General features: G+C 47.6%; 1 protein-coding gene across 2 annotated transcripts in view; it reads right to left on the minus strand.

Moving 5' to 3' along the window:
- Positions 1 to 14000: 14000 nt before the first annotated feature.
- Positions 14001 to 25768, minus strand: part of PDZD4 (PDZ domain containing 4) — a 180131-nt gene continuing 168363 nt past the window's right edge. For both annotated transcript variants that reach the window (XM_075324171.1, XM_075324170.1), the window contains exons 7-8: positions 22108 to 22218; positions 14001 to 20738 (exon numbers count right to left, since the gene is read on the minus strand). In XM_075324171.1, the coding sequence (XP_075180286.1) occupies positions 19122 to 20738; positions 22108 to 22218 (1728 nt within the window). In that variant the 3' untranslated portion in view covers positions 14001 to 19121. The remainder of the gene's footprint in view (positions 20739 to 22107; positions 22219 to 25768) is intronic.

The raw sequence follows: 25768 nt of genomic DNA on the forward strand, positions 1-25768 counted from the left end.
TAATGCAAAAGATAATAGTTTAGGACGGAGGACAAATAATAACAGGCACGTTGAAGCTCTTTGAGGTGCCTATGAGATGCACAAAGGCCACATAAGAAACACCAGTGTTATAAATGGCACATACTAGATGGGAACCCTTTGGCAATTTTTTTGCAGGAGCTTGGATCGTGATTCTCCTCCATGGACCTACCAGTAGATTTACACTCTATATGAGTTGGGCCATCAATATCCACCATGATGGGCATGTCTAGATATATTGACACTTTCCACTATCTGGAGACCATGAGCTCCCCTCTGTTATATATCACCAATGACTTCCCTAATTAAAACCTTTCTGGTATCTTAAGTTAATGGTGGAGGATTGCAAAAGACAACTACATTTGGGATGAGATTCATTCACATAAGTGTGGAGAATGAGTTACCCATCAGTGCCGTCAGACCACCTGTCATTGGCATGGGGAGGAAAATGGACATTGGTCAATAGTGTTTGGTGATGGATTTGGAAACCATTTGTTGGTGACATGGAAACACTCATCAGTAGTGCGGGGAAGCCGCCTGCCAGTGGCGCAACATGTGGTGTCCAGATATTTCTGGTGGCATCGGGAGAGCACAGTGTGTGATCATTGACAGATCAATGTTGTGCCTTGTTGGGTCTGGTATTTCAGTGTAGCTGTGGGGCGACAGGACAAGATCACTCAGATGGAAGATCTGCTATTGAATACAATATAAACTTTTCACTCTCACTCACAAAGGTCTCCACAGTGCTCCACCGCCCTACATCTCCTCCCTCTTCTGTCTATAACCCTAGCCATGCTCTCCACAGTGCTGCACCGCCCTACATCTCCTCCCTCTTCTGTCTATAACCCTACCTGTGCTCTCCATAGTGCTCCACCCACCTACATCTCCTCCTCATCTCTGTCTATAACCCTACCCATGCTCTCCACAGTGCTGCACCGCCCTATATCTCCTCCCTCATCTCTGTCTATAACCCTACCTGTGCTCTCCATAGTGCTCCACCCACCTACATCTCCTCTCTCATCTCTGTCTATAACCCTAGTTATGCTCTCCACAGTGCTGCACCGCCCTACATCTCCCCCTCATCTCTGTCTATAACCCTACCTGTGCTCTCCATAGTGCTCCACCCACCTACATCTCCTCCTCATCTCTGTCTATAACCCTACCCATGCTCTCCACAGTGCTGCACCGCCCTACATCTCCTCCCTCATCTCTGTCTATAACCCTACCTGTGCTCTCCATAGTGCTCCACCCACCTACATCTCCTCCTCATCTCTGTCTATAACCCTACCCTTGTTCTCCATAGTGCTGCACCACCCTACATCTCCTCCCTCATCTCTGTCTATACCCCTACATGTCTTTTCCACAGTGTTGCACCACCCTACATCTCCTCTCTCATCTCTGTCTATAACCCTACACATTCTTTCCACAGTTCTGCAGCACCCTACGTCTCCTCCCTCATCTCTGTCTATAACCCTAGCCATGCTCTCCACAGTGCTGCCCGTCCTACATCTCCTACCCTAATATCTGTCTACCTCCCTTAACTGTGCTCTCCATAGTGCTACACGACCCTACTTCTCCTCCCTCACCTCTGTCTACCACCCTACCTGTCCTTTCCACAATACTGCATCATCCTACATCTTCCTCATTCCTGTCTATAACCCTCCTACCCATCCTCTCCACAGTGCTGCGCCGCCCTATATCTCCTAATCTCTGTCTTTAACCCTACACGTCTTCTCCACAGAGCTCCACCGCCCTACATCTCCTCCTCCTCCTCATCTATGTCTATAACCTCCTTACCTGTGCTCTCTAAAGTACAGCACCACTCTATATCTCCTCCTCATTTCTATCTATAACCCTACCCGTCCTCTCCACAATGCTGCATCATCCTATATCTCCTCCCTTATCTCTTTCAACTTGCCTACTTATGCTCTCCATATTACTGCACCGTCCCTCATCTATTTCTATCACCCTACCCATACTCTCCATTCTACTAATGATCAAAGACTAATATCCTCCATAGTCAGTACTGCCTACGTTAGTCTATAAGACTTCTCTTGTGTTGCCCCAAATATTTGGAATGTGCTATCCAGGGCAATCAGATTAACTTCTATTGTCCTTAATTTTAAGAGTTCCCTGACAACATCTCTTTGTAATATTGAAAAGCAGAACTGCTATCGGAATACTAGACTGAAAAATACAATGGACTATATGAAAAAAGTGAAAAACGTGAAAATGGTATATGCATAACTGCTATGAATAATAGGAATGAGAGATGTTTAGCCATTGTATTGATCAATGCAAAGGAGCCCCAAAACCAAACGCCAAGGTAATCTCTATTTTTGGGGTCCCAAACCTACGTGTAACCTCACCTGCAGTTAAAAAACTTGCTCTGTATGGGAAGCAAAGGACCAAGCTATATATGTGAAATAAGACACATGGCTATGGGTGGGGGCAGGGTTCTCAGACAGAAAATACATACTAATTAAAGAATGTACGTCTGGAACAACATGGTGTGAACAAGGTGCAAGACTCAAAAATTAATTAATATGCATTTTCTGTCTGAGAACCCGGCCCCACCCATAGCCATGCGTCTTATTTCACATATATAGCTTGGTCCTTTGCTTCCCATACAGAGCAAGTTTTTTAACTGCAGATGAGGTTACACGTAGGTTTGGGACCACAAAAATAGAGATTACCTTGGCGTTTGGAATTGGGGCTCCTTTGCATTGATCAATACAATGGCTAAACATCTCTCATTCCTATTATTCATAGCAGTTATGCATATTCCATTTTCACGTTTTTCACTTTTTTCAGATAGTCCATTGTATTTTTCAGTCTAGTATTCCCATAGCAGTTCTGCTTTTCATTATTCCCCTATACATTGTGACTTGTGTGCAACTCTTTAGCCTATTGTTTAGTTGTATATTTTCGAGTTTTGCACCTTGTTCACACCATGGTGTTCCAGACATACATTCTTTAATTAACACCTCTTTTTTAGGCCTCTTTCTCACGTACCGGAGACACGGGCACACGTAAACCCATTAAAATCAATGGGTCTGCGTTCACGTGCGTCTTCTGCCATGGACCGTGTGCACGTGTGGAGCGTACGTGTGCCCGTGTGCGCCACACGTAGACATGTCCACGTTTTCTCCGACATCACGGGTAGCACACGGAACGCAAACGGGTCACACGAAACACAAACGGACCACACAGATGTGTTCCGTGTGACACGCGCCGGAGAGAACACATGTATCTGTGAGAAAAAAAACCCAAAACCTTTACTCTCCTTCTCCAGCCCTCCTGTCTCTGCCGCTGCTGTCACTTGCTTCCGACCGCCGCTCATTATGCTCATTGAATATTCTCTTCACTGCAGCCGGAAGCAGCAGCAGCGGGGAGTCGGCAGGACCAGAGACCGAAGATCAGCACCACGGACAGCGACGCCACGGACAGGTGAGTAGAAAGTTCCTGTTCTCCGTGTGTTATCCGTGATAACACACGGAGAACACACGTATGCCATACACACAGCACACCGAGGGCAATATGCACCTTTGACACGTCCGTGAAACATGTGCGTGATTTTCACGGATGTGAAAAAGAGGCCTTAGGCAGACCTCTCTCTAATTTGACTCCTTTTCTTTTGCCTTTGTCCTTTAAAACCTGACCTTCTCATTCAACAGTCCCCCTTCTTATTCCTTGCATCCGAATGCATACAGTTAGGTCCAGAAATATTTGGACAGTGACACAATTTTCGCGAGTTGGGCTCTGCATGCCACCACATTGGATTTGAAATGAAACCTCTACAACAGAATTCAAGTGAAACCAAGGAAAAAAAATTGTGAAAACATACCCTGCTGTAACTAAATAAAAGCATAGTGCATATAAACATAGGGTACTTAGTAAACACTGTTTTTTGATCAAAAAAAGCATAAAGCTATCCCACCAACGCCAAGGTGTACCCAATTGGGATAGTACCTACACTCTCTAATATTAAAACCTTACCATGGCTCTAAAATAGGCCTCAATGTGGCTAAGGGCTGAGAGTTTTTTTTTTTTTGTTTGTTTTTTTGTATTCAGTACAAACAGGGAGTGGCCCCCTTCTCAGCGAGCTGGACATTTCATTCTGTGAATCCCCCTGACTGTGTGTGTCCTGTTGGGACCCTTAGCCACATTGAGGCCTATTTTAGACCCATGGTAAGGTTTTAATATTAGAGAGTGTAGGTACTATCCCAACTGGGTACACCTTGGCGTTGGTGGGATAGCTTTATGCTTTTTTTGATCAAAAACAGTGTTTACTAAGTACCCTATGTTTATATGCACTATGCTTTTATTTAGTTACAGCAGGGTATGTTTTCACAATTTTTTTTTCCTTGGTTTCTCTTTATCTCATGGCCAGTGTGAACATGGTCTCACAAGTTCCATGTGTACCATCTCATACTCCGGCTCACTTTTTTGTTTTTAAACAGAATTCAAGTGCAGATTGTAACGTTTAATTTGAAGGTTTGAACAAAAATATCTGATAGAAATTGTAGGAATTGTACACATTTCTTTACAAACACTCCACATTTTAGGAGGTCAAAAGTAATTGGACAAATAAACCAAACCCAAACAAAATATTTTTAATTTCAATATTTTGTTGCGAATCCTTTGGAGGCAATCACTGCCTTAAGTCTGGAACCCATGGACATCACCAAACGCTGGGTTTCCTCCTTCTTAATGCTTTGCCAGGCCTTTACAGCCGCAGCCTTCAGGTCTTGCTTGTTTGTGGGTCTTTCCGTCTTAAGTCTGGATTTGAGCAAGTGAAATGCATGCTCAATTGGGTTAAGATCTGGTGATTGACTTGGCCATTGCAGAATGTTCCACTTTTTTGCACTCATGAACTCCTGGGTAGCTTTGGCTGTATGCTTGGGGTCATTGTCCATCTCTACTATGAAGCGCCGTCCGATCAACTTTGCGGCATTTGGCTGAATCTGGGCTGAAAGTATATCCCGGTACACTTCAGTATTCATCCAGCTACTCTTGTCTGCTGTTATGTCATCAATAAACACAAGTGACCCAGTGCCATTGAAAGCCATGCATGCCCATGCCATCACGTTGCCTCCACCATGTTTTACAGAGGATGTGGTGTGCCTCGGATCATGTGCCGTTCCCTTTCTTCTCCAAACTTTTTTCTTCCCATCATTCTGGTACAGGTTGATCTTTGTCTCATCTGTCCATAGAATACTTTTCCAGAACTGAGCTGGCTTCATGAGGTGTTTTTCAGCAAATTTAACTCTGGCCTGTCTATTTTTGGAATTGATGAATGGTTTGCATCTAGATGTGAACCCTTTGTATTTACTTTCATGGAGCCTTCTCTTTACTGTTGACTTAGAGACAGATACACCTACTTCACTGAGAGTGTTCTGGACTTCAGTTGATGTTGTGAACGGGTTCTTCTTCACCAAAGAAAGTATGCGGCGATCACCTACCACTGTTGTCATCCGTGGACACCCAGGCCTTTTTGAGTTCCCAAGCTCACCAGTCAATTCCTTTTTTTTCAGAATGTACCCGACTGTTGATTTTGCTACTCCAAGCATGTCTGCTATCTCTCTGATGGATTTTTTCTTTTTTTTCAGCCTCAGGATGTTCTGCTTCACCTCAATTGAGAGTTCCTTAGACCGCATGTTGTCTTGTCACAGCAACAACTTCCAAATGCAAAACCACACACCTGTAATCAACCCCAGACCTTTTAACTACTTCATTGATTACAGGTTAACGAGGGAGACGCCTTCAGAGTTAATTGCAGCCCTTAGAGTCCCTTGTCCAATTACTTTTGGTCCCTTGAAAAAGAGGAGGCTATGCATTACAGAGCTATGATTCCTAAACCCTTTCTCCGATTTGGATGTGAAAACTCTCATATTGCAGCTGGGAGTGTGCACTTTCAGCCCATATTATATATATAATTGTATTTCTGAACATGTTTTTGTAAACAGCTAAAATAACAAAACTTGTGTCACTGTCAAATATTTCTGGACCTAACTGTACATAGTTACTGGCTAATGTTTGTATATGCACCCTTTGTGCTGTGAGATATGTTGGTCCTATATGATTATAAAGTATTATTAATAAGGTTATCTGAGGCGGAATTGTTATTTTTTTTATCCATTTCAGGCTAGGGGTATATTGTAACATGGAGGGGAGCGCACAGACATCGGATTTACAGGTAATGGAAAAGTATCTCTACATTGAATTCCTCTATATTTCTTGCTTCTTTGTTAGAAAACCATTAAAGGATGACAATGATTCCTTTCTTCACCTAGGGCATTAGCTACGTGATACATTTGCTGGAGTGTCGGCGCCATATTAAAGGGTCAGCACCATGCTAATAATAGGGAGCAATAGAGAAGACTCCCAGATATCCTGCAGTTCCTGCATGCTCCTTGTGCTGCTCTTCATCCCATGTCAGATCCTTGTGGACAAAGTTCTTACATTGACCCTTTAATGGACGTGTTTATCAAATGGAATCATGACCTGGAATGGGAAACCGTTCAGAATGGAGCTCCATCTGGAAGCTTTCATGGAATGGGAAACTGGTTGGAATGGAGCTCCATCTGGAGGCTTTCATGGAATGGGAAACTGGTTGGAATGGAGCTCCATCTGGAGGCTTTCATGGAATTGGAAACTGGTTGGAATGGAGCTCCATCGGGAGGCTTTTATGGAATAGGAAACTGGTGAGAATGGAGCTCCTTCTGGAGGCTTTCATGAAATGGGAAACCTGTGGGAATAGAGCTCCTTCTGGAGGCTTTCATAGAATGGAAAACCAGTGGGAATGGAGCTCCGTCTGAAGGCTTTCATGGAATGGGAAACCTGTGGGAATGGAGCTTTGTCTGGAGGCAGTTGTCGCGGGCGGGGAGGAGGGTGTCAGCACACTACGCTCACCCCTTCTGCTCGGGTCCGGCGGCTGCTGCTCAGTGGTGGCTCGAGCGGTGGGCCGGATCCCGGGGGTTTCTCGAGCGGCACTCCTCGCCCGTGAGTGAAAGGGGTTTGTTGGGTGTGGGGATTGTTTATTGTCCGTGACGCCACCCACGGTTGTGGTTATTTCACCACCGCTGCTCAATACGGGGATCCCGGGGATGGTGATGCGGAGCAGCCAGGTGTTGTGTTGCCCCTCCGTGGGTAGGGGTTGGTGATCCCGGGGCCCGGTGATGGCTTGAGGGGTGCAGGGCCTGGTGGGCGCAGGGACGCGGGGGCAGCGCTGTGCCTTGCGGCACTGTGGTACTCACTCAGCCTGAGACGTTGACACAGTTTGTACGGTAAACCAAACGGCTGGTAAGACGGTCCCACGGACGGCTGCAATTGCTCTCCCAGTAGGTGACGGTGATGTCCCTCTTCCTTGCACCTCTGTGTACTTGTTGGTTGCGATGGGTCCCCACCGGTAACCCGCTCCCCTGTTTCAAGCTGGACCGGAGGAGCTCTACTCTTTGCCCGCAGGCGCTGGCCCTAAGAAACTGGTGCCTTGGCGGTGGCGGTGTCTCTTTTACACTGGCTGGGCTGTTGCCTTCAATCGGGACTTGGTTGTTGCGGGATCTGCGTCCCCTTCACTGACGGATTCGGCAAATTATGGCGACTCCAAGCCTTGCCGGGGTCCGAGAGGCCCCTGCCCTGGTGCTGACTGTCCTTCGGAACACTGCTCCAGACCGCCGGGCATACAGCCTATGGGGTCCTTCCAGGAACTTCCAAACGGTCCCCCTCCAGACAGTCACCGCCGTTGCTGACCTTGCTGACCTGTCCTGCACACAGCTGGACTACTTCAGGCTTTGCACACTCCTTCTGTTCTGTCACCACTCTTGCCTTCCTCCTTTACTACCTTTTCTTTCCTTCACTTTCACTTAGCTGTTTACTTTTTCATGTCCCTCACTGGACTGCCTGGTTTCTCCCGCCTCCAGAGCTGTGATCTCCTCGGTGGGCGGAGCCAACCGCCTGGCCCACCCCCTGGTGTGAATCATCAGCCTCTGGAGGAAGGCAACAAGGATTTTTGGTTCAGCTTTGGTGTTCCTACCTGGGATGTAGGGTGTGGTGGTGTGTGATCTGTGTCCCCTGGCTTGCCCAGGGCGACACATTCCCCCTTAGCAAAATGCAGACCGTCCACGGGCTGCCGTCCAACACTGGTTTTATTTTTCTGAAAAGATAACATGGTAATTCAAACAAAAATACATTTTTAATAACTCTTCCCAAAACGGGAGGCACATTTCTTTAACGTTGCATAACGGTTTACGGTTACGGTTTCCGCTCTCTCCCACCCAAGCAACCTGGCCCTGATGCTGCCCCTAAAGCCCAGGCAGCACCCCTTGACCCACAGTCCAGCACACGGTACCCGAGCGGGATCTGTCCTTCCCTCCAGAGGGTAGCCACCGGTTCCTTTGGTGGCTGGGCCCTAGCCTGCTCTGCTCAGGGCCCTCCCTCCAACCTGCCTCTCTGGAGGCGGCATTGCGGAAACGGTAACGGCAAACAACATATTTACAAGCCACTTAACGTTTGTGGGTGCCCTGCAAGTTCACGGGCTTGTCCATGGAAAGTCCTCCATGCAAAACTTTTTAAACGGTCCCCACGGGGACAACGGTGCCGGCTCCAGCCGGTTGCAAATCACAAAGGCGAATCAGGTAAGGTACTCGGTAATCATTTTCATCATTGGCAGAACGTTCAAACTTTTCAAACTTTTAAACAAAGTGGTGGTCCCAACGGGGACTGGACAACGGTGCTCCGCTGCCCTACTCCAGGCCTTCAGCTTCATCCGAGGGAGGGGGTGCCGAGCTCACTCTGCTCTCCTGGCTGCCCCGTAGTTTCACATCCAGGGCAAACCACCCCCTCTCTCCGCAGTGTCGGGTGTACCGCACAAGGTCTCCCGGCATTAGGTTGCGGCCAGGATGCTCCTCGGGCAGGTGGGCATTCACATCCCGCCGGGCTACAAACACTTCGGCCTCCAGGCCCGGCTCGTAGATGAACCCGTAGCCCCGGCGGACATCAAACCGCCTCACCTGTCCCTCGTACAGCGGTCCCCGGACACGGAACGTGGCCTGGCGGAGATTTTCTTTTTCTCGGATAGCTCGGGCCACCAGCTCGGCCTTCTTCCGCTCCCTCTCGGCGATCTCCAGGCCCAGCGGTACCGGCTCCCTATCCCAATACGGCGCTGCCGCCAGCGCCGGCGCACGGGTCGGGCCCCGCGGGACATCCTGGACGTTGCCCACTGTCAGGAATCTGGGCGGCATGTCCCGCGGTGTCTTGGCCTTGGGCGCTGCCTTGCAGCAACAACCCGGCGCTACCTCAGCCGAGGTGTGGGGGATGGGCATAGGGGCTTTCCGCTGCTGGGCCTTCGGCTCGGAGCGGGCTATCGGCTCCGGCTCGGGGAACTTCTCAAGGGATGCCTCCGGTTCAACCTTCGGGATCTTCCACGGCAACACCTCCGGTTTACTACGGGCTCCGACTACAGGTTGGCCCGCCTGGGCGGGGACGCTGGGTACTGCTACCGGTTGCGGTGGTAGCAGGCCTAGTGGCGGGGTCACGGCCTCCGGGACGGGTGGCGAGGGAGGCAACGGGGGGAGAGGGCTTGGACCGGGCCCCACAGCCGCGATGACCGGCCCTTCAAGGGCATCGGGACGTGGGTCACTCACCCTCCCTTTCTCCGCCTCCTCCTCGCGTCTCCGCACGGTGGCTACAACGTCCGCCATGTCGGCCTCCCACTCCTCCATGAGGAGCTGCATTTTCACCTGCAGCCTTTGGTAGAGCTGCGCAGTTCGGATTTCCACCCACGCCGCGGTTCCAGGCGCGGGTGCTACGGTGTCGCGGGACGGCATCCACATGATGGCTTCTTTTCTTTCCAGGAACGGTATGTCTGCAGAGTCCTGGCGTCCCTGCTTTTATAGCTGCAGCTACATGCGTCCAGCCGCCATCGCGTCCCCCTTAGCTCTTTTCGGCCCCTCCTCTCTCGGGGCGGGGTTTTGGCCTTCGCGCCTCTACTGCTCGAGAAGACGCTCGAGCGGGAACTTTTCGCGCCAAAGATGGCGTCTTCTGAAATTTTTCTGCCGGATACCTCCGGCGGTAACAAGGCGCACCTCTACCAGACGGCAGAGCGGTAGGATCCTGTTCGTGACACCAAGTTGTCGCGGGCGGGGAGGAGGGTGTCAGCACACTACGCTCACCCCTTCTGCTCGGGTCCGGCGGCTGCTGCTCAGTGGTGGCTCGAGCGGTGGGCCGGATCCCGGGGGTTTCTCGAGCGGCACTCCTCGCCCGTGAGTGAAAGGGGTTTGTTGGGTGTGGGGATTGTTTATTGTCCGTGACGCCACCCACGGTTGTGGTGATTTCACCACCGCTGCTCAATACGGGGATCCCGGAGATGGTGATGCGGAGCAGCCAGGTGTTGTGTTGCCCCTCCGTGGGTAGGGGTTGGTGATCCCGGGGCCCGGTGATGGCTTGAGGGGTGCAGGGCCTGGTGGGTGCAGGGACGCGGGGGCAGCGCTGTGCCTTGCGGCACTGTGGTACTCACTCAGCCTGAGACGTTGACACAGTTTGTACGGTAAACCAAACGGCTGGTAAGACGTTCCCACGGACGGCTGCAATTGCTCTCCCAGTAGGTGACGGTGATGTCCCTCTTCCTTGCACCTCTGTGTACTTGTTGGTTGCGATGGGTCCCCACCGGTAACCCGCTCCCCGGTTTCAAGCTGGACCGGAGGAGCTCTACTCTTTGCCCGCAGGCGCTGGCCCTAAGAAACTGGTGCCTTTGCGGTGGCGGTGTCTCTTTTACACTGGCTGGGCTGTTGCCTTCAATCGGGACTTGGTTGTTGGGGGATCTGCGTCCCCTTCACTGATGGATTCGGCAAATTATGGCGACTCCAAGCCTTGCCGGGGTCCGAGAGGCCCCTGCCCTGGTGCTGACTGTCCTTCGGAACACTGCTCCAGACCGCCGGGCGCACAGCCTACGGGGTCCTTCCAGGAACTTCCAAACGGTCCCCCTCCAGACAGTCACCGCCGTTGCTGACCTTGCTGACCTGTCCTGCACACAGCTGGACTACTTCAGGCTTTGCACACTCCTTCTGTTCTGTCACCACTCTTGCCTTCCTCCTTTACTACCTTTTCTTTCCTTCACTTTCACTTAGCTGTTTACTTTTTCATGTCCCTCACTGGACTGCCTGGTTTCTCCCGCCTCCAGAGCTGTGATCTCCTCGGTGGGCGGAGCCAACCGTCTGGCCCACCCCCTGGTGTAAATCATCAGCCTCTGGAGGAAGGCAACAAGGATTTTTGGTTCAGCTTTGGTGTTCCTACCTGGGATGTAGGGTGTGGTGGTGTGTGATCTGTGTCCCCTGGCTTGCCCAGGGCGACACACTTTCATGGAATGGGAAACGATGGGAATGGAGCTTCGTCTGGGGGCTTTCATGGAATGATGGAATGGAAAACTGGTGGGAATGGAGCTCTGTCTGTCTGGAAGCTTTCATGGAATGGGAAACTGGTGGGAATGGAGGAATGGAGCTCCGTCTGGAGGCTTTCATGGAATGGGAAACTGGTGGGAATGGAGCTCCATCTGGAGGCTTTCATGGAATGGGAAACTGGTGGGAATGGAGCTCCGTCTGGAGGCTTTCATAGAATGGTAAACCGGTGGGAATGGAGCTCCGTCTGGAGGCTTTCATGGCATGGGAAACCGGTGGGAATGGAGCTCTGTCTGGAGGCTTTTATAGAATGGGAATCCGGTGGGAATTAAGTCTTTCAGGTCTTCTATTGTGTTTTATAATGAGTTTTAGGCCAGATAATAAAGCAAGAATAATGACGACCAGGACCCGATACATCTCTGGTTACTAATATGATGGGTGTAACGAGTAATTTATCTGATACGTAGCCTTTTAATTACTTGGACTATGTGACTTTAGTGATTGCGTTATTTTACATCCACAACTCTAGAAGTATTATGTCAGCGTTAGATGTATGTATCTGATATGTGTCTCATTACTATATTACCATATATATTAATAAGAAAGCCATTATCACTTTGTATGGCGTGATGTGATATTAGTCTTGGACGGCTTTGGGCAGTGGTCTTGGACGGCTTTGGGCAGTGGTCTTGGCTGCGTTTTATGAGTTGTTTCCATGTATTCCATATTTTACTTTATTATTGGGTTCTAATCTAATCCTATCATTTCTGTTTTATAGCCCAGTACTGAATCGTATAAGCTTGGGGTCCTCTTGGCACTGCTGCTTAGTCCAGTAATTGGCTGCAGCATTCTTGATATCGATGCACCCAGTAAATAATCATCAGAGCCGCAATTAAAATGGACATGGGGAGGGCGAGTATCAGTTGATTTTATTATTTGTGACACTGATGGCGTATAGAAAGGTGAAGCCAGAGATCCCTTTAAATATGGAGTGGCAATCATTTCTCAACAGGCTTCTCTCACGGGTATCACATGGGACTAGGGTGGGGGAACCCTTTCATGTGGCACTAAACGGTGTTTTTAGCCTTGTTTAACCTAATAAATTATTTATTTTTGATAACCAGCCAGGTTAAAGCAGACAGCTGGGGGCTGCTATTATCAGGCTGTGAGGGCCCATGGTTATTTGGCCCTTGCCAGCCTAAAAATATCAGCCCGCAGCCACCCCAGTGCTTTGTCCTGGCTATTCCCAATTATCCTGGTGCGGTGGCAATTGGTGTAATATTTTCAGGGTTGATTTCAGCTGTGTAATGTCAGCTGGCATCAAGCCCAGGGTTAGTAATGGAGAGGCGTCTATCAGACACTCCCATTATTAACCCAGTATGTGAAAACAAAAAAAGTCACATATGGGAAAAATATTTTATTTGAATAAAGATTTCCCCACAGTATCCCTTGTTTACCAATTTATTATAAAAAATGTTCCCTTGAAGCTCCGTCATAGTCCACAACCCAAGAATGCAGCTCCAGTGACTGTGAATAGCAGTAAAATGTAGCTATTCACAGGCACTGCATAGTGACAACAACGTTCGTCAGGGTCTCACTGAGCGCAGTGTTGACTCGGAGGCTTTCATGAGAGTTGTTGTCACTACCGGGTGTCTGTGAATGGCTGTACTATACTGCTAGTCAGAGTCGCCGGAGTTGTATTCGTAGATCGTGGACTATGACAGAGGACCTTCGTGGGAACATTTTTGATAATACATTGGTGAATGAGAGATAGTGTGGGGGAGTTATCATGCAAATAAACTTTTTACCTGTGTCTGTGGTTTTTTTTCATTACTGGGTTAGTAATGGTGGTGTCTGATAGACGCTTCTCCATTACTAACCCCTGAGCTTAATGCCAGCTGTCAATTCCCAGCTAGCGTCAACCCCGAAAATATTACCGCAATTTACAATTACCCTTGCCTGTGTTTTTTTTTACACTACTAGGTTAGTAATGGGGATGTCTGATAGACGCTTCTCCATTACTAACCCATGGGATTAATGCCAGCTGTCAATTCACAGCTTGCATCAACTCCACAAGTATTACCCCAATTGCCAACGCACCAGACCAATTTGGAAGAGCTGGTCAAGGTGCCAGAATTGGGGCATCTACTGGATGTGTCACTTAAGAGGCAGCTGAGGGCTGCTATTTTTAGGCTGGGAAGGGCCAAATAAACATGGGCCTTCCCAGCCTGATAATACCAGCCGCCAGCTGTCTGCTTTACCTTGACTGGTTATCAAAAATGAGGGACTCCACGTCATTTTTTAAATTACTTATTTATTTAGTTACCTGGGGTTAGAGATGCATAGAGGCGTCTTCCCTATGCTGTTTCCATCTATTTTCCAGCACCCCCAACCCTCCTAGGGCAGTCTTCTGAAAAAATGCTTGAGTTCCCCATTGACTTCCATTATACTCATTACTCGAATCAAGCCTGTCCGAGCATCTGACCTGCTCGATTCGTGTAACGAGCACTTGACTCATGACTATTTTTGATGTGTCGCTAAATACCCAAATTTGGCCAAGTGAAATGAATAAATAACAGTCTGACACCATTTCCCTCCTATAAGAAAGGTAAAAGTTTATTAAGATTCTCGACCCAATAGTAGAGAAGATGAGACACCATAACAATGAAGATTGAAAGAAAGTCAAACAGACGACCCACAAGAGAAATCAAACACAAGTCTTTCAGTCGCCATCTACTCATCGAGCCTGAGAGGTGGACCTGGAAGGCACCACTGCAATGAAGGATGGATGCTGAATTGGAAGGACATTTGTGGGAGCGCCCGTTACGGGTAAGGATGCTTTCACACTGCATTCCTCTACTCATTAAGTGTTCCCGTCGGGGCTTCCATCTGAACAGGTTTAGGACGTATGTGCCGACGGGGTGACTGACAATATTAGTGCACATGGCGTCACCGTGGGCTTTGTCGTACTCCATTTTCGGGAGTATATACTTACTGGAGGCGGACACCCAGACGCAATCTACTACATCTGGGTATCCAATAGGCGTATAATCCCGAAAATGGTGCATGACAGAGCCTACAGTGACTCCGTCTGCTCCATTATAGTCAGTGGCCCCGTCGGCGCATACGTCCGAAATCCTATTTGCGGGCGTTCGGACGGAAGCCCTGATGGGGCCACTGAATGGGGAGAGGAACGTAGTGTGAAAGTGACCTAAGAGTTCCTTCTCGTCATTCATGGTCCCCTTCTTTATGGGTTGTAGGATGAATTTACAATCGTTTATGGAATTAGCATTTCTCTCTATTTTATATCTTCTAATTACAATGTTAGTAGCAGAAACTCAATTAATTTTAATTATTTAACTCGTTAGAATATCTGATGATTTATGTAACAAGCTTCAGGCACCCTCTTTGTTAGGAGACTCCCCGAACTGTAATCTGATCACAGCGATCAGCAGCAATCACCTAAGAGCTGTGCAGTTTCCCAACAGCACTCCCGCAGGAGAAATCAGGTATTGCATGGTAATTATTAAAATGAATAAAGCTGTGTGTCTAAAGATGGAAATGACTGATCCTCCAAAGCAAGAGAACCTTTTTTTTTTTTGAGGATCCTGACTGGGAGATGTCTCCATATAAATTTAGGATTTTCTAATATTTATATTTTATGCTAATTTCAAGTTAATTTCCAATCCAAAAATCATAACAGATCTCCCTTTATATGTCTGAATCTGATTAATATGGTCAAAATATTATTTAATCATATCGGAATAGGTAGACCAATGGTCGGGGAAACTTAACAAGGACCTGACACCTATCCGGCGTTGTTTTTCTTTTGCGTCCTTGAGAAATGAGTGACCCCTTTTTCCCCGTATTTTAAATCTAGTTTCTTTAACCAAGCGGGGGAGATCGTCTTTACCTTTCAGTCTTATTGAGAGCATTTTAGCCAAGGGGGCGTGGCTCTCAATAAGAATGAGAGGTGAAGATATATAAAAAGAAGGTATATCGATATAGCATTTTAGCTAAGTGGGCATGGTACTCAATAAGAATGAGAGGTGAAGATATATATAAGAAACATATATGTAAATATAGCATTTTAGCCAAGTGGGTGTGGCTCTCAATAAGAATGAAAGGTGAAGATGTATAAGAAAAAGGTATATAAATATAGCATTTTAGCTAAGTGGGCATGGTACTCAATAAGAATGAGAGGTGAAGATATATAAGAAGTATATATATATATATATATATATATATATATATGTATATACACACAGTATATATAGAGATAGCATTTTAGCTAAGTGGGCGTGGCTCTCAATGAGAATGAGAGGTAAAGATATATAAGAAGAAGGTATATCAATATAGCATTTTAGCTAAGTAGGTGTGGTTCTCAATAAGAATGAGAGGTGATGATATATAAGAAGGTATATAAATATAGCATTTTTGCCAAGTGGGCGTGGGTCTCAAAAAGAATGAGAGGTGAAGATATATAAGAAAAAGAATGTAAATATTGCATTTTATCCAACTGGGCGTGGCTCTCAATAAGAATGAGAGGTGAAGATGTATAAGAAAAAGGTATGTAAATATTGCATTTTAGCTAGGTGGGCGTGGCTCTCAATAAGAATGAGAGGTGAAGATATATAAGAAAAAGGTATATAAATATAGCATTTTAGCCAAGTGGGCGTGGCTCTCCATAAGAATGAGAGGTGATGATATATATGAAGGTATACAAGTATAGAATTTTAGCCAAGTGGGCATGATCTTCACCTCTCATTCTTATTGACAGCCACGCCCACTTGGCTAAAATGCTATATTTATACACAACAAATAGAGGGCCATATCTCGGGAACAGAGAGGAGCAGGAACAAAAGAAGAACAGCGCCGGATTCAGGAGAACAGCGGCTTTTACACCAGGCAATAATAAACATATTTATAGTTAGTGACAGCTCCTTTTTAAGTGGGAGGGAATAAGGAGAACCTATAAGACTCATCTTTCAGGAAATCTTAGGATGTTTTACTAAATTTATAGAACACAAATTCCACTTATATGTACATACTAAATATATTTTATTAATGTAGGGTTTATATTCTGCCATATGGAAATTTCACATAATTATAATATTTAATTAAATTAACAGAAAATGTAAAAAAATGAGCCTGGTCACATATCGTTATCGTTATGTACATATTTTTGTCTATAAGGAAGCAGTATTACTAACGTTTTTGCTGATGTGAGCAAAATATTGTTTCTACATTTTGTAATTTTTTGTAAATTTTTGAAATGACATCCCTTCTTTAGGAATAGTGTAGGGAATAGGGAATTTTGTTGCCTTTGACGAGAGAGCTTGATGGATAGAAATCAATGTGAAGGAGATATTCCAAAATTACAACTTATCACTTAAGGACAAGTTGGGGGTTATTACATAAATCGGGAGAACTTGTTTCCCGTTGACCTCCTTTTTTTTTTAGCATTGGGCATTGATGGAGATAGCTGAGTACAACCCAGTACCACAGACTATGAAAGAAGTAGCTACTACGGTACTCCATTCTTATGATCAGTAGGGGTCCCGGCAGTGGAGTCTCCACCGATCATACCAAGTTCACCGATAGGTGATAATCTGTAATTGTGGGACAAACCCTTTGAGTTAAAAGGAACACAACTGATTTACAGTGTTGCGTCTTGAATCTTGGTGTTAGTCATCGCCTCTTCAGACCCTTAAAAGGAAATTTTACGCATCCTACATCATCCACATAGTGGTGTCCATTGTGCTCCTGCACATGCACGCTTTGATGTGCAAAGTATTGTAGTGCGCATGTGCTCTCATGGTTGAATGTGGGTCAGGAACCACTCTCAGGACTGAATGTGGGTCAGGAACCACTCTCAGGGCTGAATGTGGCTCAAGAACTACTCTCAGGGTTGAATGTGGCAAAGAAACCACTCTCAGGGCTGAATGGGACTGAAAAATCACTCTCGGGGGTGAATGTGGCTCGGGAACCACTCTCAGAGCTGAATATGGCTTAGAAACCACTCTCGGGGCTGAATGTGGCTCAGGAACCACACTCAAGCCTCAAGGTGACTCAGAACCACTCTCAGGGCTCAATGTGGCTCAGGGACCACTCTCATGGTTGAATGTGGCTCAGGAACCACTCTCAAGACTGAATGTGGTTCAGGAACCACTCTCAGTGCTGATTGTGGCTCGTGAACCATTCTCAGGGCTGAATGTCGCTCAGGAACCACTTTCAAGGCTGAATGTGGGTCAGGAACTACTCTGAATACTGAATGTGGGTCAGGAACCACTCTCAGAGCTGAATGTGGCTTGGGACCCACTCTCAAGCCTGAATGTGGCTCGGAAACTACTCTCAAGGCTGAATGTGTCTCAGGAACCACTCTCAGGACTGAATGTGGCTCGGGAACCACTCTCAGGGCTGAATGTGGCTTAGAAACCACTTCCATGGCTGAATTTGGCTTAGGAACCACTCTCAGGACTGAATGTGGGTCAGGAACCACTCTCAAGGCTGAATGTGGCTCGTGAACTACTCTCAAGGCTGACTGTGTCTCAGGAACCACTCTTAGGACTGGATGTGGGTCAGGAACCACTCTCAAGGCTGAATGTGGCTCGGGAACCACTCTCAAGGCTGAATGTGGCTTGCGAACATCTTTCAGAGATAGATATGGCTCTCAAGGTCAGAAAGGTTGGGGACCTCTGGTCTACAATATCCTGCACCGAGGTTTAATTTTGTCAGTAGTGCCGGTATTTTTTCATGTATACTTCTAAAGGTGGTGGATGAAGGTGGTGAGATGACGACCACATTTACTGTCGTGTCTCATCAAAACAAATCATGGAATCTCCAAATGAAAAAGAAATGGACGAAGAAAGAACTTTTTGCTCCCAGCAAAAATACTTCCACGTCATGCACCTTTTGTACCAGACTCACCACTTTCCTCGCTCTCAGGCTCTCACATTCAATGTCAAACAGAATTGTGGAAACAGAAACAGTTTTGAAATCAGATCTCGAGATCACAATCACATTGGAAACAATAGACAAGTTAAATCCTCTAAGACATGAGCCTGCACAACGCCTTGTAACGAGCAGTTGTGTCCACGAGATAAAAGGCAGATTCTTTATCCAAATCTCAAAACGACCTCCATCCCTGTGCTATTATTGTTCTTCGTCATCAAATTAGACTTTGTCGCTGTTGCAATGTGCTCTTTCACCACCAGGTGGCAGCATTTAGTCTTTTTTTTCTTTGTTTTTTTTTTTAACCAGTTCCGTAACCGTATTTTTCAACAAAGCCATGTATAAGGGCCACACCTTTAGAAAGAAATACCACTTTTGCAAACTTACTGTTTTTTTAGAAGGTAAATTGTGCTCCGTTTTTCATTCCAAGCTCGATGATGGATTGTCTCATCCACCTATTTGCTTAACGTTTTGTGTTTTTTTTTGTTTCCTCCAACGCTGGACCAGTCCAGAGTAGAGAAACTTCGAAAATGTCTTTGAAGTTGTGAAATTCTACAAGCAAGAGCTGGTTTGAAAGTTAACCCTGTGTTTTAGGTGTCCCCCAAAGACTGAGGAACGTACAAAAAAAATCTAAAAAAATGGAACTGAATGGAAAACCTAAAGAGTAAAGAGAGTCTCCAAGGATGGTTGGTGTGGCACAAAGACAGAAAGTAGAGCGGTTCTGATTTGGCAAGGATTGCTTGGCGTTTTGGATGCTCAGACGGTGGTCACAGAGAGCAGTGGATTGTAAACCCGTTTTCCATCAGCGGAGCGAGTCCCGTGAGCCAACATTTCTTGGATGGTGATCCAGTTATCTAAGATCTTCTTATTACGCTTCTTCATAGTCTTCCGGTGGCTGAGGGCGATGATGCTCATCTCGCCTTTGCCGTCTGCACCCTGCTGCTGTTGCTGTTCTCTCAGGCAGTCTAACCTGCTCTGCATCATGAATTCCCTTCTCTTTCTTTGCTCCCGAGCTCTCGTCAGATGTCTTTTCCTGTCTTCTTTGCTCCAGTAACGCCCCATCTTCATCTCGCTCATGGCGTCATCATCGGTGGTCATCCCGCTACGCTCTTCTTTAATCTTCATGGCTCTTGCTTTCAAGAGACGATCTCTAACCGGACGTTTGGCCACATAACGGGTACCATCGCTTCTCACTTTTACTTTCCATTCCATTCTTGGCTCTATATGGGAGTGGTTGCCTTGTGAAGCCCCCATAGCTTTTGTACACATAGTGTCCACCTCTAGTTCATCAAGGCTTCTCGGTTGGACCAACTGGAGGCAGCTTCGGTAACGTTCTCTGCTTTGGGAACGTTGGCGTCTGCTGAGATATGGGCTGTTCTCACGACTTCCCCGATCTAACTCGTTCCCTTGTTTTGTTGCTCTTCTTAACCTTTCCTCAGTTGTATGTCGCCCTTCCCGACACAAAGATCGAAATTTTGATGGCACAGGCTCTGGACTACCGGGGTATGGAGGCACTTTCTTGCCATGTCCTCTGCTCACGTTAGCATTAGATGAAATCCCTTCTGCTGCTTGGGAAAATGCACCAGAGGGATCATTAATCCTCCGTAAGGGACTGTCTAGTGGTAATGGCGGTTCCATCATTAGTGGAGTACTCCGGCAACTCTCGCCAGTGTTATATGCGCTGGTGCTGTCCTTATCTGACCTTTCTGGGAGTTCTGTGATATCTGGAAGCTTGGTGGAACCATCATTGTTCCCACTTCCCCCACCCACAAACTCATAAAGACTGTCCTCTTCCTCTAAGAGCCAGGCTTTCATGCACCGCTCCCGTAATTGTTGCATTTTTTGTGCTCTTAGGACATTACGGAACTTGAACTCCAGATGCCGCAGCTCCTCCTCCAGTACCGCCATCTCACGTAAAACACTTTCATTGCGATTGACATCTAAGCCACCCTGTCGCGAAGCATAAAGAAAAGCAGGTCCATTTCCATTCTCCATGTGGCAAGTAATTTCCAGCAGTTCTCGATATCTCTCATACTCCTCATCGGTTAATCCGGCGCCTGGTGGAAGAACCTCATTGTAAGGTGCCGATCCATCAGCTGCCAGCAAGGAGTCCAAGCTATGGTGAAATTCACGGCACTGGAGAGGATGCTGTGCGTCTGCCCGTAAGAAGCGCAGACGGCGTTGACTTCCTGGGGTATTTGCACTGCTGGTTTGGTCGTCACCCAAAATGTCGTGTTCAGAACTTTCATCATTTCGGGTGCTTTCATCTGTCCTTCCCACTCCACTGTCCAGTTCCTGACTACGGCTTAAGCCTGCTGGATGAGGGAAAGGTCGGGGAGACTTAGGGCTTCCTTCAACTTCTTCATTCTCAACCTAAAATAAGAAGAAAACTCATCATAGTACAGAGACAATAAAATAACCACAAAATATTTAAGGGAGGGGGGTTCAATTTCTGAAACCCTCTGTTTCCCAGGTGGTTTGTTTTTTTAAAAACAAACAAACTGTGCTTTCCTCACCCTCCCCAGGTCCATAACTGAGATTCCACGGCTGCTTCTGGTGTCCTGGTGGCTGTTATTGTCTGCAGAGCTGACATCACATCGACAGCGCTGCAGCCAATCAGTGAGCTCACCAGCTCATGTCGCAAGTCAGGGCAGAGCTGTTGAGCTCAGTTATTTGTTGCAGTGCTGTCAATGTGATGTCAGCACTGCAGCCAATCAGTAAGCTCAGCAGCTTATGTCATCTACACAGGGCGGCGCTGTTGAGCTTAGTTATTGGTTGCAGCGCTGTCAATGATGTGACGACAGCGCTGCATCCAATCAGTGAGTGCCCGGTTATTGGCTGCAGTGCTGTCAATGTGATGTTGCGCTGCAGCCAATCAGTAAGCTCAGCAACTCATGTCATTTTCTCAGGGCAGAGCTGTTCAGCTCAGTTATTGGTTGCAGTGCTGTCCATGTGATGTCAGCGCTGCAGCCAATCAGTGAGCTCACCAGCTCATGTTGTCTACACAGGGCAGAGATGTTGAGCTCAGTTATTGGTTGCAGCGCTGTCAATGTGACATCAGCGCTGCAGACAATAATAAACACCAATGGAGCAGCAGAGGGAACTCAGCTAAGGATCCGGGAGGGTGAGTAAAGTACAGTTTGCTTTTTTAACACAAGTTGCACCAGGGAAAAGGGGTTTTCCAAAACTAGAATAGTTCTTTAAGGTGTCCATAGACAATGGACTAGTTAATGAAAATAGAACAGGAGGACTAGAGGCACGAAACACCTACTCCTCTAGTGATAATCTCCTGCTGATAAAACACTGATTCTATTGACACAACAAAAAACAGCCTAATAAGTGACACATCACTGGAATCCTACTCTCAGCTCCTACAGCATGCTGCTCTCAGCTTACATAGTAAATACCTGTCGACAAATTCTCTTTAAAGCTGGCCATACACATCACATAGCTGTTGGCTGAATGCTAGTGCCCAACCCCACCATACACAAGCATACGCTGCGGTTCTGAGCATACATGTGTTCTCAATAGAAAAAGGGAGTTAGCTGCTGCATGACATCTCTGGTAGTGTCATATCCTCTAAAGAACAGAAGGAAATTCAGCTGCTCTCTACGTATCTCCCCCCAAATTTTCCATCTGTAGGAGTCAGGAGGCTCCTGCTTCCATTTATGTTGGATGAAAGGATTTTTACTATTCAACTATTTCAGGGTTGAGACAGCTTGTTACGGTGTTAGATCTGTACCTGTTGCTGAGGTGGAGAGTTTAGTCTTTGTGCTTGAAGTTCCTCTTCATTTTCAGATACTAAATCATCCAAGAAGTCTTCCCGGTCACTATCCTTCCATCGTCGGCCCATCTGAAAGAACCAGAGGAGAATTATGGAGACTCGTCTTCAGTTGAACCTCAGTAATCATACTTTGCCCTGGCACGTAGCAATGAATTTCCAGTACTTGGTGTTACAAGTAACGCTAGATGGTACCTTTGAGCTCAAGTTTTTTCCTAGACATTCATCCATAGCATCAGTGATGGCCTTTCGAAGTCTAGGTTTCCTTCAGCCCATCAGACCAAATAAGACCGAGAGTCCACCCTTGTTTACGCAGAATAGGTGGATGTCTACTTTTAGATCCATTTCAGACACAGGACATCTCATTAATGAGCTCTAATGGAAGATTTGAGGATCATCCCATTGGAAATAGACCTAGGTGGTTGAGATGAGTAAATCAATTCACAAATAAGGTCAGTAGACCATGGCCACCAGACAGGAGACCTGAAAACCGCCTCCTCCTTGTTTTGATTCCTAGTTTTGATGCGACGTCCTGCACTCATAACACCACATTGATGACATCACAGCACGACTACAAATCTAAAGAGGAGGAGACGTTTCACCATGCTTCTGTCAGGTGGCCATGAACTACTGACCTGGCTGAAGAACCTGCAAACTGATTCCTTGGTGGGAAATTATTGATTTCTAAATCAGTTCCAATTAAGGTTGTCTTCTACTGGACATTGAGGTCTGTTCTAGTGTAAGAATGTGGACTGGGTATATCCTTGGGCTATCTACTGGGGGATCAAAATGACTCAAGACTGGGCTCATATATAAGAAGAACCCAACAAGCCAGGGGCTTTCATGAATGTCACCAAGGTCTGGAGTCACTTCTAATTTCCACATGACATCATACTTTAGTTCTTCATCTTTTTTGCCTCGTGTACATGGAGGCCTTGGAAGATGTACATTGATGAAAATGTAGGCGGCGTAGACTGTTGCTGTCATGTTCCAGGCACAGAAGACACTAATCGTTGTATTGTCATGTATTGTAATGTGAATAATGTCTTGCGTTTTTTGTAAATATTGTCTTTTGTGAACTGTGATATATCCTGTGTCATCATAAAGCTAATGTGATATAATGTACTCCTGTTACGAATCGGCGGCACCATAGCCGCAAGCAGCCTGCTGCGGTTCCTGTTGCGCCCAGGTGCCGGCTACCTGTTTTTGACCGTGCCTCGGGTCGTCCAGCTGGCTGCTTCCTCCTCCATGTCTAAGTGTGGAGAGGCAGCTAGTGCGCATGTGCGCATCGATTTACCCCAACCAGAGCCTAAGTCCAGTATTTCGCCTAGTGAGCATACTCAGCCTGATTTCTAAGGCTACTGAGCATGCTCCTACACTTAGTGCGAAAAGCCTCTTTGCACAGCTACTTGGACATCGTGCCGTGTCTAAGTCCTGTGTTGTGCCTACTGAGCATGCTCAGGCAGATAGTCTGATTTCTGAGACTGTTGTTCAGGCTACTGAGCATGCTCAGGCACTTAGTGTATCAGAGGCTAGGTCCGGTAAGGACTTCACTGGGCATGTCCGTGAGGTGGCAGGTTCTGATAGGCCCGCCCCTATGACACGGCACCTCACCATTGGTCGTCAGACGATGACTGGTGAGGTGTTTGGGGCGTGGCAGCCATGAGGTCATCAGTGACGTGGCAGTTCCGGATAGGCCGCTGGTGATGTCGCTGATGACATGGCATTCCGCTATTGGACCCTGGAGGTGCCATTGTTGTCCACTCTGGGTTTGGGGAAGACCCAGGTTATAAAAAGGGGCTGGAGACAACATGGAGGTTCGCAGTCTTCTCATATGCTTGTTGTGAGCACACCTCCATGTATAGAGCCGATTGCGGCATAAGCCTTTGTTTGGAAGCGGTAGGTAGGGTTAGGCGTCTGGTGCTTGTCATGCTAAGACACCCGTGGCTCAGCGCATTAGGGTCAGGCGCCGGACTTCCTACCATCCAGTCCTGCTTGTGCAGCCCAGTGGAGTTAACTGGCCTGTGGCTGCTGTGCCACCTGTCCAGTTGTGTCCCATACGCACACGGAAAGCATACCCCAGGACCCCCTGTGGCATTAACAGGGAGTTACTGGGCTGGGTGTGTGGACCCTGTTCCCCTCGTATCGGCTTCCCAGTCATCGCTACCAGTGTGACCAACTGGCCTGACGTGTCCTGTACACACGTGGCCAGTTGAGAGCCCTGGTGGCCAGAAACGCTAATCGGGGGACTGCTCAATCTGACGTGTCGTACACACGTGGCCGGCAGGGCGCTTTCACGGCGGTCTTCCGGTCAATGCTACGTGGTCACCACCCGGCCTGACGTGTTCCCTGCACACGTGGTCGGTGTAGTTCCATAGGTACACTGAAACGCTAACTGGGTTGTCGTCCGATCTGACGTGTTCCTACACACGTGACTGCTTCCCAGGTCTCCTGAGTTATCTCAGAGCCACCCAGCTCTGTATTCTCCGCCTAACCTTCGGGTTGCCAGGAGCTCCTTTGTCATCTGGAGCACGGTGGGCCCCGACTGGTGATTGGGATATTTACCACCTTATCCTGATCTGCCAGTCCCCCCGAAACACTCCCGTGTAATGTATAGTGTACAGTGTAGTAATGTTTTCATGTATGTTGTTCACTGTCGTATTAGAGGGTTGTGTTCTGCCCTGAAATAGACAGTGAGCAGGGTCAGAAGTAGTTAAGTATTAGGACTAGCTCACAATGGGAGGGGTTAGTTGAATAGTGTAATAGATGGTTCTGTGACGCCCTGGGCAAGCCAGGGGTCACAGGTCATCACACCACCACACCCTACATCCCAGTTAGGAACACCAAAGCTACTCAAATCCTTGTTGCCTTCCTCCAGGGGCTGATGTTCACACCAGGGGGGGGGCCAGGCGGTTGGCTCCGCCCACCGAGGAGTACACAACCCTGGAGGCGGGAAGAACCGGAGAGTCAGCTCAGGGAAGAGCTAGAGTGAGGAAGGAGTAAACAGCTAAGTGAAAGTGAAGTGGTAGTGGAGCAAAGAAGAAAAGGAACAAAAGTGAGCGTAGAAGGACCTGAAGTTAGTCCAGCTAAGTGCAGGACAGGTCAGCAAGGTCAGCAACAGCGGTGATTGTCTGGAGGGGGACTGCTCGGACGTTGCTGGAAGGACCGCGGTCGAGTAGTGGCCCGGCGGTCTGGAGCAGTATACAAATGACAGTCAGCACCAGGGCAGGGGCCTCTCGGACCCCGGCAAGGCTAGGAGTCGCCATAATTTGCCGAATCCGTCAGTGAAGGGGACGTCGATCCCCCAACAACCAAGTCCCGATTGAAGACAACCGTCCGACCATTAGTGAGGAACACCGCCACCGCCAGGGCACCAGCTCCTCAGGGCCAGCGCCTGCGGGCAAAGTAGGGCTCCCCCGGCCAATATCCAAGCCGGGGAGCGGGTTACCGGTGGGAACCCATCGCTACCAACACAGAAACACTAGGTGCAGGTCAAAGGGACATCACCGTTACCTACTGGGAGAGCAAGTGCAGCCGTCCGTGGGAACCGTCTTTCCAGCCGTGTGGTTTACCGTAAAACTGTGTCAACGTCTCAGGCTGAGTGAGTACCACAGTGCCGCAA

This window comes from Anomaloglossus baeobatrachus, chromosome 9, assembly GCF_048569485.1.
Source record: "Anomaloglossus baeobatrachus isolate aAnoBae1 chromosome 9, aAnoBae1.hap1, whole genome shotgun sequence".
NCBI classification, from domain to species: Eukaryota; Metazoa; Chordata; class Amphibia; order Anura; family Aromobatidae; genus Anomaloglossus; species Anomaloglossus baeobatrachus.